Source organism: Mytilus edulis, chromosome 9 (genome assembly GCF_963676685.1).
Source record: "Mytilus edulis chromosome 9, xbMytEdul2.2, whole genome shotgun sequence".
Lineage (NCBI taxonomy): Eukaryota > Metazoa > Mollusca > Bivalvia > Mytilida > Mytilidae > Mytilus > Mytilus edulis.
Genome location: NC_092352.1, coordinates 84,704,862 through 84,716,793, shown reverse-complemented (window position 1 = coordinate 84,716,793; position 11,932 = coordinate 84,704,862). Strand labels below are relative to the sequence as shown.

General features: G+C 34.2%; 3 protein-coding genes across 6 annotated transcripts in view; 1 reads left to right on the top strand and 2 right to left on the bottom strand.

Moving 5' to 3' along the window:
- Positions 1-11,932, top strand: part of LOC139489226 (BAI1-associated protein 3-like) — a 248,385-nt gene that overhangs the window by 161,019 nt on the left and 75,434 nt on the right. The gene's annotated exons all lie outside the window — the stretch shown is intronic.
- The window catches only part of LOC139489225 (uncharacterized), a 47,947-nt gene that overhangs the window by 12,852 nt on the left and 23,163 nt on the right, over positions 1-11,932 (bottom strand). Inside the window, exons 7-8 of the mRNA XM_071275441.1 lie at positions 11,579-11,729; positions 10,581-10,696 (exon numbers count right to left, since the gene is read on the bottom strand). Of these exons, the coding sequence (XP_071131542.1) occupies positions 10,581-10,696; positions 11,579-11,729 (267 nt within the window). The remainder of the gene's footprint in view (positions 1-10,580; positions 10,697-11,578; positions 11,730-11,932) is intronic.
- Positions 824-3,718, bottom strand: LOC139489223 (uncharacterized). Its single transcript, XM_071275439.1, has 3 exons — positions 3,082-3,718; positions 1,540-1,799; positions 824-978 (listed from the first exon to the last, which is right to left on the bottom strand). The coding sequence occupies exons 1-3, from the start codon at positions 3,512-3,514 to the stop codon at positions 841-843; spliced, it is 831 nt and encodes a 276-aa protein (XP_071131540.1). The 5' UTR covers positions 3,515-3,718; the 3' UTR covers positions 824-840.

Here is an 11,932-nt window from a genome sequence, read left to right as displayed (position 1 = left end):
GTCACGCTATTTTAAACATCATCTCATTGTTAATTGTACACTGAATGACATTTTACCCCAAGGCTTGATTAAGGTATACATTTTAGGTCATCCTTTGGAATTTGTTCGTCCAATCAGTGAAACCCTTGTCGCAAAGTGGGTCTTCCATAGACTGTTGGGTGTGTAAAAATGCCGGCACATCTGGTTGGAAAGGGGATGTATAATCTGATTGCGTTGTTATGGATAAGTGTAACGCCATGCATATAACAAAATCGTGTGAGGGGTCTGATTATACATATTGTACTCTTTGTTAATTTGTTCTCATCATGAACATGCATGAAATATTTGCCACTGGATGTAAAGCAAACGATATGAACGAATATAAACATACCAAATAAATGCATAGCCAGAATTAAAACAAGAGTACACACGCTAAAATATCTAGCCTTCTTTATTAATCATTGATGTTATGTGGATAGTCCTTAATATAGAATAGAATAGAATAGAATATTTTTATTTCCAAAATTACAGGGCCCATAAAGGGCATAAAATCAGATACGATTGATTTACATAATAAAGCTATATTACAACTGTCACAAAAACTTAACATTAACCAAGAAGACTAAACATCGACCAATGAACCATGAAAATGAGGACAAAGTCAAATGACACCTGCCAGTTGTACATGAACACCTTACAGTCTTTCCATGCACCCAACATACTAGAACTATTGCTGATAGTATCTGAGATATGGACTTGACCACCAAAACTTAACCTTGTTCACTGAGCCATTAAATGAGGTCGAGGTCAAGTGAAAACTGTCTGGCAAAGAATTGTTAATTGATAAGAAAAATAAATATTTTAATTCATTAAAAGTTGAGAAAATGTTAGTGGAGTATTCTCTTTGTCTTGTTTCATTAATTCTAGCAACTCTATCTGAAGGTCTAATTTCTTCATCTCTTTTGTCTGCTTTTCCATTTCACCCTTCAAATACAGTACCTGAAATAAAAATGATACATGTAGATCCATATGATTATTTTAACATATATCTTTATATGTGTCTGTATACCTTACAACTCTTGTGGAATTTACAGAAGTATTGAATGAAATTGAGATTTCCAGATAAAGTGTATGACCTGTTGGACCTATGCTTTGGCCAGCAGCTGGAAGACCATAAATTTTAAATATTCATATTAGAAGATTTTCATAAAGATGTTGATTTTGTGTAATTTAAGATCGATACACGGTCTCACATCATTGCCTATACCAGTGGTAGATCCAGAACTTTTTGTAAGCGGGTACTGACTGACCACAAAGGGGAGGGCATTGACCGAGCCCCTAGTCCCCTGGATCTGTATCTGTATGATACAAACTAATCGATGGGGACCCAAAAAGTCAACTTTTCTTGGTGTTGATAATTGAATTTTACCTTTTTATTTTCCCGAGTATAATGACAGTCTTCAAACTAACACCGAGCCATTCATTATAAGACAATAATATGTTAATCGATTTTTATTATTTTGGATTATTTCTAAAATAAATGCAAATGTGAAATTTTACCTGAAGCCCATAAACATCATCAGCAGTTGCTTTCCTTTTCTTTGGATTTTCTGCTTTCTGTGCTGTTAGAGTCCCCAGCTCAACTACTGCAGCCACTGGGCGTGGCACCTGGATATTTACAGCCGGTAGAAGCGATATTAGTGGTAATGGCTGAAGAATGGATTCAGATCCAGATTGGGAAAGTGGTTGTCTTGGAGGGGTATCAAACAGGTCCTGGGAATTACTTGCACTCTCCTCTGGCAATGCTGCTGAGTTGTCATCTAGAAAATATAATAAGGAGATTGTTATTTTTATAATTATCATGATGATGAATAGAAGTGTGTCTATTGTTAAATTTTCTTACTTAAAGAGAGTTTTTTTGTCAGACATTCTTTCTCTGCTTTCATTGACCTAGCCTGACAAACCATATGCATCAATGACAACCAAAACGAGACGGTCAGTAACAAAACTATATATCATAAGACAACTTCTGTTCAATTGTAAGGCAGTATTGCACAATTTTAAATAATTTTCTAGCAAATCTATTGGTTTTGATGAATAATGAATATTGGTGTTTAACGCTGCTTTCAGCACAATCGTGCTATTTCGTTGAAGTCAGTTTTTATTGATGGATGAAGCTGGAGTAAACACCCGACATTAGGTAGGGTATCCAATCCTTAGTCAATTATCATCAATGATTAGAGGGCACCTGCCCATGCTGGATTTAAACTCGCAATCTCACTCGCTGTCAAAAAATAATCTTCACATTGCTTATTGTTAAATGAAAATTGCTGGCCCATCTACATTTTACAGTGTTGATATTGCGTCCCCTTCGGTATATTGGACAAAATAAAAAGGACCTATTCCAGTGGCACTTCTGTGCATACATTTCTCACTGTATAGCCCTCCCCCTTTTTATCCACATTTTTTTCACTCATATCCCACAAAGTTTAACACCATCTATATATATTTATTTTCCAAATCTTGAACGATCAACAAAAGATGATTATTAAAATTGTTAAAATCGAATTTAAGGTACGGGTTAGCCAGGGTCCGAGAAATCGTCCTGTCGGCTACAAATCAAAGGGAAATAACAGCAAGGAGGTTCTTTCGTGGATAAACAAAAAATTTGAACTGAACATGTATTGTTCCAAACTATCATTATTTGAAATCATCCATCGCTAGAAAAATGTGTGTCATGAGGTAATAAGGCTCAAAAACAAATATGTTCATTAGCATGCTGAGCGTCTTTCAAGGTTAATATTTAGGACGTAAATACTAGAATGCAGACGACATAAATAATTGACCAAATGAATTGAAATACTTATTATTCACTGAGTAAAACTGAATATAGCCGAATGCCATTTAAATACTAAGCTTACACATTATTAAAGATTAATAAATCAGCTAAATGCCTGTCAAATTTTGATGACATGGTATAAATAATCGGCGATTTTTTTTAACACAAAGTTGCATGAAATCGGAGAGAATAATTAATAGCATTTACAGATTTATTATTTTAACATATTCACAAAAGAGTATAGATTAGTTACTGATACATACCAAGTACACTTTCAACTCCTTCAAGACCTTTGAAAGAAGCTGAGTCTTTACAAAGGTCTATTGTTCTTTCAATGGCCAGACTCAGTTTTTTTGGCTGTGGACCACCACCAGTAGCCCTCTGCTCCTTGTTACGGTTGTTAAAAACCTTCTTGGCCACCTTCTTGGTGTTAGCCCACTTGTCTTTACAGTCTTTGGGAGACCTGTTGGCAACACCCAGAGCACTGACCAAGATGGAAATCCTGCTCCAGACAGCAATCTTTCTGGAATTGGTTATACCATCCCCAAACTTTTCATTAATCACTTTGTAATTCTTTTGCACTTGATCTTGAATTACATTTACTTCTTCTTGGGTGAAGTTAGGTTTTCTGTCCCTTTGTGTTTTAGCAGAAGACTTGTCAGCCATGTTGAAGTAAATATTAACAAACCAATGCATTGTGGGTAAAGAGAATAATCTCTAAACTTTAGTTAAATATTTAACGAGTGGTTAAATTATTTAACGTCATCGTTAACTAACGACGGCGTTAAACCAAGTTGAACAACACCATTTTAACCATGGGTTAAGTAACGATACGTTAGAGTATTTAACGACACGTTAAATTTAACGCTTACGTTAAGTTAACGACAAGTTGAACAACCGGGCCCAAGTCGCATAACTAAAGTAAATCTCAGTTAACATGGTTAAGAAGAATTTTTTTTTTTAAATGATTGGTAATTTTTTAAACAAAAAGTGTAAATTTTGACAATTGAAAACGAGGGATTATTAGCAGATCGTTATAAAAAAATAAGGAGATGTGGTATAATTGCCAATGAGACAACTATCCACCAAAGTTCAAATGAAGTGCATGTAAGCAGTTTGGCAACCATTTGGCCTTCAACAATTAGAAAAACCCAAACTCATACAGAATAGTTGGTTATAACAAAATCCTCGACATGAAGAATTGATGTCAACTGAGAAAACTAACAGCATATTTTCCTATCAAAACAACCAATACATGTTGTATATACATGATATATATTGACAACAAGAACCAATGACAACCACTGTTTCTGTTAAATTTATTCCCAGTTCATACGAACGATAAGGACTGTCCCTGGTGATTGTTACCCAGGAAATACCACCCTGGGATATATTTTCTAAATTTGGTTTGTCAGAGACTCTGGACTTGGAATCCCAAACTGTATAATGATTACAGTTGAAGTTAATACTATAGATATTTCATCACAGGCCCCGGCCATAGCCAGGAATTCACAAGGGGAGGTTACATGGACTTGCGATAGTCATCCAGTAGTCCGATATAACTCTGACGTCCAACGGCTGTTTTGCCAGACAAGCTGGGGTTGTGGATATATTATTATTTACCTGCTCCCACGGCCCTAGCCTGTCTGGCAAACATCCGTTGGACGTCAGAGTAATCTCGGACTAGTCATCCCGGAGGATGGGGTTAGGGTGACTTTCCCTCAAATCCCTGGAACCCCCTGGCTATGATTGGTATGTATTGGCAGAGCCTTCTTTAGTTCTTTATATTAGATATGCACAGTGATTCATTTGTTATATGTTATATATTATTATTTACCTGCTGTACATGCTGTTTGCATCTGCTCAGTTTTCTATACGGAAGTTCAAAACCTGCTTTAAACTTGACGTTCGTTGTGGTAATAATAGCAACAGCAAAGTAAATGCCTTCTCCACTTAGCCTCATAATCTCTCGATGTCAGCTCTACTTTTCTGTAATCTCTCATTATCTGACACTCAGCTGTCTGTCAATGTCAGTGACAGGACATTGTCGGGGTGAAGTACTAAGCTGACTTGTCTCTACATATTGCAACGTTGACATCAATACAAAGTGAGATGTATCTTTATGTCACTCAAAGAGCTTAGGTAAGGTCCTACTAACACACAAAGGCTCCTAGCTATTTTCAGGGAAGTCTGCATCTGAGCAGTGACCTTCTTCATAGCGGTGTGGAGAACAATATAATGGGAGATAACTCATGATAACAATTATTCAGTGAAAGTTACAATATCTTATTTATTCAGATGCTATGCATTTGAAAAGTATTTTAAATTAATAAAATCTTTAAAATAATCAAAAGTGAACATTTAAAATGATAATAACATCATATTTTGTTCAATATATACCCAAAATTGGTTTAGTAAAAAATGTGGGGTTTTAAAGAAGAAAATAAGGATATTTTTACTAATTTGCCATGGTAGGATTTTTTATATTTTTTTAATCGAATAAAAATTTGTTGAACGAAATTGATTTCATGTATTTCTATCTTTACCTTTTCGAAAACCAGTGACCTGATGTCTTACTTTGATACATGAATTCCCCTTTAGCTAAAATTGATGTGTTTGGAAAAGATGTGCATTAGATAGGGGAATGAAACTGCTTATAATAACTTGGCTAGTAATTGACATATACAAAATAAGGCATTAAAGAGAGCACCCTTTAAGTGTCCAAAAAAAATAGAAAATGCTTTATGAATGCATAGTTTACCATCTTTTAAATATATTTCCACAATATAAATGGCTACCAACCCAAAAGAATTAATTTGGTGACTTTTAAAGTACTTTAAAATAAACATATATTTGAAGGAATTTTTGACTAATTTTATCCAATTATGCAAATTCGCTTGTTACTAAAAATAGACACAATTCTGAGAAGTCTAAAATATATTTTCTGGTTTCCATTGAACCTAGGATATGAAAAAACTTCATTAACTGGAAAAGTTTTAACCACCCTCCTGGACGATTTTTTAAATTTTGCATGGTTTTCTGTGATGAAAGGTTAAAAAATAGAAACACTGTTAAAAGTCTGGGTATCCAGTATTTGTTTGCAAGTCAGACATCTTTTGTTTCCGCAACCCTTGCAAAAGCCAACAGATGAAGAGCCTGCTTGAGAGGATAAATCAGCTCTCACCAGCAAATCTTTAAGGCTTTTGGGCCTACGGAAAACCAGTACAATGGCTTGGGAAAGATCTTGGATAGTTTAGGATGTTTTTCAATTTGTCTCCAATTTTCGCGGATGAGATGAGATAAGTTGTCAAATGTTTTATGGTAAGTCAACACAAAAGGCACCCTCTTGTTTACCTTTTTGTCTTAATACTGTAAAAGCTCATCTCGGCTGATGTTGTTAGCACGAGAAAACCCTTTATAAATGTCTTTTCTTTTTTAGCCCCGATGTTTAAGGTGCCGCGTAGTTCTTGTGGACGGTTTTTTGCAATATAGTTGGCGGGGAATGCTATTGGTGCATTGTTTGTATATTGACCTTATGTATTTTGGGCAGATGATAGAAGCGCCCGGGCTTTGATTTTTCAGGTTTTAGATATTTAAATGTATCATCAATATCTCCCTGTTCAAACTTGTTATTCAGGTTTGTGGTGACATCTTGGTTGAATTGAGGATGGGGTCCGAGTCTAATTTCTTGTCAAGATGAACTGAGGGGTGGGGTCAGGGTCTAATTTCTTATAAAGATTTTAACATCTTTAAAGTCTGGAACTCTCGTAACACCTTACATCCACCAACTGAATGTTTCTTCCAGCTTCTTACTTTGGTGTTAAAATGCAATAACTTCACATTCAATGGTGAAAACTTCCTCCAGGTTAATGGAACAGCAATGGGAACATAGACTTGCTGGTGAGAGCTGATTTGTCCTCTCAAGCAGGCTCTTCGTCTGTGGGCTCTTACAAGGGTTGCGGAAACAAACGATGTCTGACTTGCAAACAAATACTGGATACCTAGACTTTTAACAGTCACTCCACTGGTACAGAATACACCATATATTGCAATATTAATTGCAAGACGTCAAATGTTGTGTGTCTCTTACAGTGTAAATGTGGTAAACAGTCTTTTGGCGAGTCAGAACAGCCGTTTACCAAACGAATGAACGGCAATCGTAGCGACTACTAATGCAAGCCAGACCTCCCTCTCAGTCGACATTTGAGATCCTCTGGCCACACTAAAGCAGATCTCAATCGGCTGACCATTTAAATCTTGACCACAACTATGCTTGGTCTAAGGAGGCTAGACTCGCTCGGGAAAGATTTTGGATAAGAAATTAAAAATCTTTGGCACCAAATAGTATAAATGAAAAGATGTAGTTCGACTCCGTGTAGTGCTTCACATTTAGGTTATATCACTTATTATTACAGTCTCTGTTTCTATTTCCTGACCTTTTTCATCTATTAAATAAATTTGATAAAGATACCAATTTAAATTGCTAATTTTTTCAGGGACGTAAAAGTACAAAGCCACGTTCTTCTAGTTGTACTTAGTCAAAACGTATTATTACATTTTAACGGCCGTTTGTTCGCTCGCGATGTTCAAATACAGATGGGTGCGGTCCTAACCTTGACAAAAGTTAACTTAGAGTTAACTTGTTGACTGCTTTTTAAGTTAACTTGAGAATTTTTAAGCAGACCAGCAAGTTAACTTCGTCTACGGTGGACCAGACCTACGGTCCGCTTTTTTATGACTGCAGCAGACCTATCGACGGGTCTGCTCCAGACCAGACCTGTGGACAAGTCTGCTTTTGACCAGTCCTGAGGACAGGTCTGCCCCAGACCAGACCTGTGGACAGGTCTGCTCCTGACCAGACCTGTGGACAGGTCTGCTTCTGACCAGACCTGTGGACAAGTCTGCTATTGACCAGACTTGGGGACATGTCTGCTTATGAAATGTTATCGTTATCGAAATTAAAATATTGCTGAATGTGGCTACATAGATCAAGGACATACAACTAACAAGGACGTATAACTAACATCTGAAATACGTCCTTTCATAGATATACATATAAATAAGTGCAAATATGGTTGAATTTGATAGGTATTGGAATATATATTCAGTGCCCGTTATCATGGTAACCAAGATCATTTTATTTTATAGATTGGCAGATCACAGATAAATTTGTGTTACAAGCAACGTTTTATGCGTACTTTATTTTTAAATATTTGTATTAAATCCTGTTCATATAACGGAAGTATTAATTTTACTTTATTGTCGATGTTAAATTTATACTGCGAAACAAAATTATTAAAACATATTTTTAAAAAATCGACGTAGAGCGGTCCTGGTTACAAGTTAACTTAGTGTTGAGCAGACCAGTCAAAAGTCAATTTGGGAACATGTCTGGTTTCGATCGGATTTGTCAAAGCAAAGTTAACTTATGTTAACTTTGTGGCAGGACTGTCTGGTTTCGAAGTTAACTTGACGGCAGGACTGTTTTGTTAACTTTACGGCAGGACTTGTTCGAAGTTAACTTATATCAATAGCGGACCTGGTTCGAAGTTAACTTTTTGGCAGACATAAAAACAGTCCTAGGACCAAGTCCGCTTTTCAAGTTAACTAGATTTTGGTCCTATGACTGGTCAGATCGGTCCTAAATCCGGTCATAGGTTAACTTTGACCAGTCCAAATGACTGGTTATCAAGTTAACTTGCTGTACAGGTTAGGACTGCACCCACTCTGGTGTAGCTACTTTGCTCTGTCAATTTGAAATGTTTATAAATTTAGATCGTTCAGTGCTGTCTATTTGGTTATTTTATTAACATAATCATTCTTGTACCATCATAATTGCCGTTCCCGTTAAAGTTTTAGAATTGTGCTAGTTCATATCGCACATTATTATTTGTATTTAAGGTAGATCATAAGTAAATGTTTTTTGAGACAGAATTTTCTTATAATTTGCCAAAATGAAGATTTTACTATGCTTTTTTCAAAACTATAATAAAAAGTATGGGTCACCGTGCTATTTTTCAAGCTATGAGTCGTTGAAAATTGCCTAAATTTGGTTAGTTTGTTCATGAAAAAACACATAAGAGTGCAAAAAAAAAATTCCTTGAGATAGAATTTTGAAATAAATTGTGAGAAGATAGGTTTCATAATATCTTTTAAGAAAATAAAAAGAAAACATGGTGTCACCGAACTTGTTTTCTTGCCACAAGTAAAAATAAAAAAAATCCGTATTAGCCCAGTATAAATTTTGTACTAAAAGAGTTACCTCCCCTTAAGTGGCTCATTTGAAAAAAATGATTTTAAAAACCAAAAAGGTTGATATTTGTTAAAATATTTTGAATAATAAAATAAATTAACAAGTTTTCTTTATATAAATAAACAGTCTAACCATTAAATTGCAAATGTGTTTCCAAATTTGCTGATTTGGGCAAATAACTAGACCGATTTTGTACTGTGATTGTACAATTCAAGATGGCGGTATACCATGAATCTACCTTAAAGCAAATACAATGATATATTCGAACTCTCTGTTGTAATAAGCCATATAACCTATGTCATGTTTAACAAATTTTTAGAATGGTGTAAGCGTCTTAACTGATGTTCGGTTTGACTTTTATTGTATAAATTTCAAGATTGTAACTGTTTAATCTAAGAAGACATAAAGATGATTCATTTAACACCAGAATCTGACTGAAGAAGAATATCTGTTATCCGAAATATTTATAAATAATTACATTTATAGTTACCTTTCTTGTATTTTTATATGTTGTGTACACTTTTTTATATGTTTATATAATTTATTTATTGTGTACATGTATCGTTACTCGTATCGATCCAGCTACCTCGTGGGGAAAATCGTTGACTACTATTCAGACGTTTAATACATATTTATATAAAAATAACATCTTCATACCTTATATAACATGTACTGTAGTACGACGCTAGATTAAAACTTATTTACAAATCTAACATTGTTGGGTTGATGTTTAGACGTGTTGTATATACATAATGTACACAGCCATGTATCACCATCACTGCTGGTAGATAAATTTGTTGTAGAGTTGTCACTGGCGCAAATATTTGTTTTTAAGAGCTCCACTAAAGACCTTAGAGATAAGTATATACTGCATATTGTATTTGAAGATTTGTCTTTGAAAAGCGTTCAATTTACTGATGCAAATAGGGTTACCTATCGACACGTGGTTGAGCTCTTAAAAACAAATATTTGCGCCAGTAAAATAAAGCTTTGCGAATAAATTGAAGTACTGACTCATACATTAATGATTCTCTCGAGTGTTAAATGTTGATATCCTGTTGAGGGAGTTTTTTTCCTGTTATCTTGAATTATATATATCGTAGGATGACCGATACTTTTTTATTTCAAGTGTCATTCATATCATATCTAACTATTAACCCATGACTGGCTAAAGTGTATTTTGATAACATAAATAACATAAAAATTATCCAGGCAGCATGTCTGTTTTAAGAAAAAGTTTTCAATGTTTTCATGATTCGACACTCATCAAGCATGGCATGTTTAAAGACATTGCAAATAAGCAATCATAAAATAATGCTTCTTACAATAAATTCATTTTTATCTTCCTCATATTTTTCTTGAATTAAATTTATTTTAAAAATACGAGTATTTAAATCTGATCCATTTATTTAAAAAAAAATACTAGTTATTGAATCTGATTCCTTTAATCTAAGTTTTTATTCTTAAACTATATGCAATTTATATAAAATTGATATGTATTACAAATACCTATTGTTCCTTCTCTTTTGTTTTTGCGGTTTTGTCTCCAAGAATAAATTATCATACAAGTAGTTACCATTGACAGTGTAACTATGATCCCAACCATGATATACATGATAGAAGTACTGAAATAAAAACGAATGCCCTTAATGATGTATAATAAAGTACTCGTGATACCATGTAGATTGCATATTCATATCGTTTTAAGTATTTGTATCAATGAAGTTATCAACGAGATCCCTTTTTTCTGATATGGTATTAGATGACCCTTACACAACCGTTATTGTGTTTCACTTATTTAAAAGTAAAACAAGAACTAAATGGGGTTACATCAAAACATACGAACGATGACCGAACATTATCCCTATTTCATAGATTTAATCGTTGCAAGTAGTTGGATACATGAACTTACCAATCTTGATGTCCGGGCAACAACACATATGTCAATACGCATTTATTATGTTATGTGACAAGGGTACACTTTTTATGGACTGGTTTTGGCGTCTTCACGCAATCTTTGTTGTAAATGTGTCGATTGTGGTTTATTCTCTTGAACTAGCGTTAGGCTTGAATAATTTAATCTGATCTTTAATTTTATTTGACTTAGAGTGAAGGCTATGCTGGGTGTAATAAAAAAGAGTCTTCATAAATTATGAGCAGATCCGATTCTTCAATTTTTTTAATGGAAATTGTTGCTTTAGCTGTTTATAGTTTAAAATCATACTGTTGCTTCAATGCCTAGTTCAGATCACTAACCTTAAAACATTTACCATAACCTTCGCACATTTCCCAAGACACGTTGGATTTCAAAGATTGCCCAACACTGTTTTCATTTTAAAATATGTTATACAAAAAGTTAACATCTGTAATATTTGGAAATTCAATACTGTTTCTCTTATTCCTGTTTTTTTAATGTTGTTAGTTTCTTTTGAATAAAAAATTTCCATTTCCATTTTGTATGTTCTTCCTTCATTTGAAATATTCATAACTTTTGATCTTTTACTTACACTTCATTCAAGTCTGAAGCAAGCGTTCTATCGTTATTGTCATCCGTAGAATTGTCATCCGTAGAATTGTCATCCGTAGAATTTCTTCTGTTACTAGTATTTAAACCTTGATTGTCATCCGTAGAATTTCTTCTGTTACTAGTATTTAAACCTTGAATCAATTAATACATACGTTAGTATTTTACATTATAGATGTGACTATTACCTATATAAACAACAAACAAATATAATATGACATTTTGTCACATCTACACTCTGATATTGTATCTTATTTTCGCTTACCATCAGTTTTAGTGTTCTGTCTATAGATGGCGACTGTTTGTTGGATTTTAATATATCTGTTCGTTTTATGTG

What these genes read in the sequence shown, in the direction of transcription:
- LOC139489223 (XM_071275439.1), bottom strand. Translation starts at nt 3,514, where the DNA reads ATGCATTGGTTTGTTAATATTTACTTCAACATGGCTGACAAGTCTTCT. An exon ending in AGGAGTTGAAAGTGTACTTG is followed by an intron (nt 1,800 to 3,081) that starts GTATGTATCAGT and finishes TATATTTTCTAG; the next exon opens with ATGACAACTCAGCAGCATTG. An exon ending in ATGATGTTTATGGGCTTCAG is followed by an intron (nt 979 to 1,539) that starts GTAAAATTTCAC and finishes TTTTTATTTCAG; the next exon opens with GTACTGTATTTGAAGGGTGA.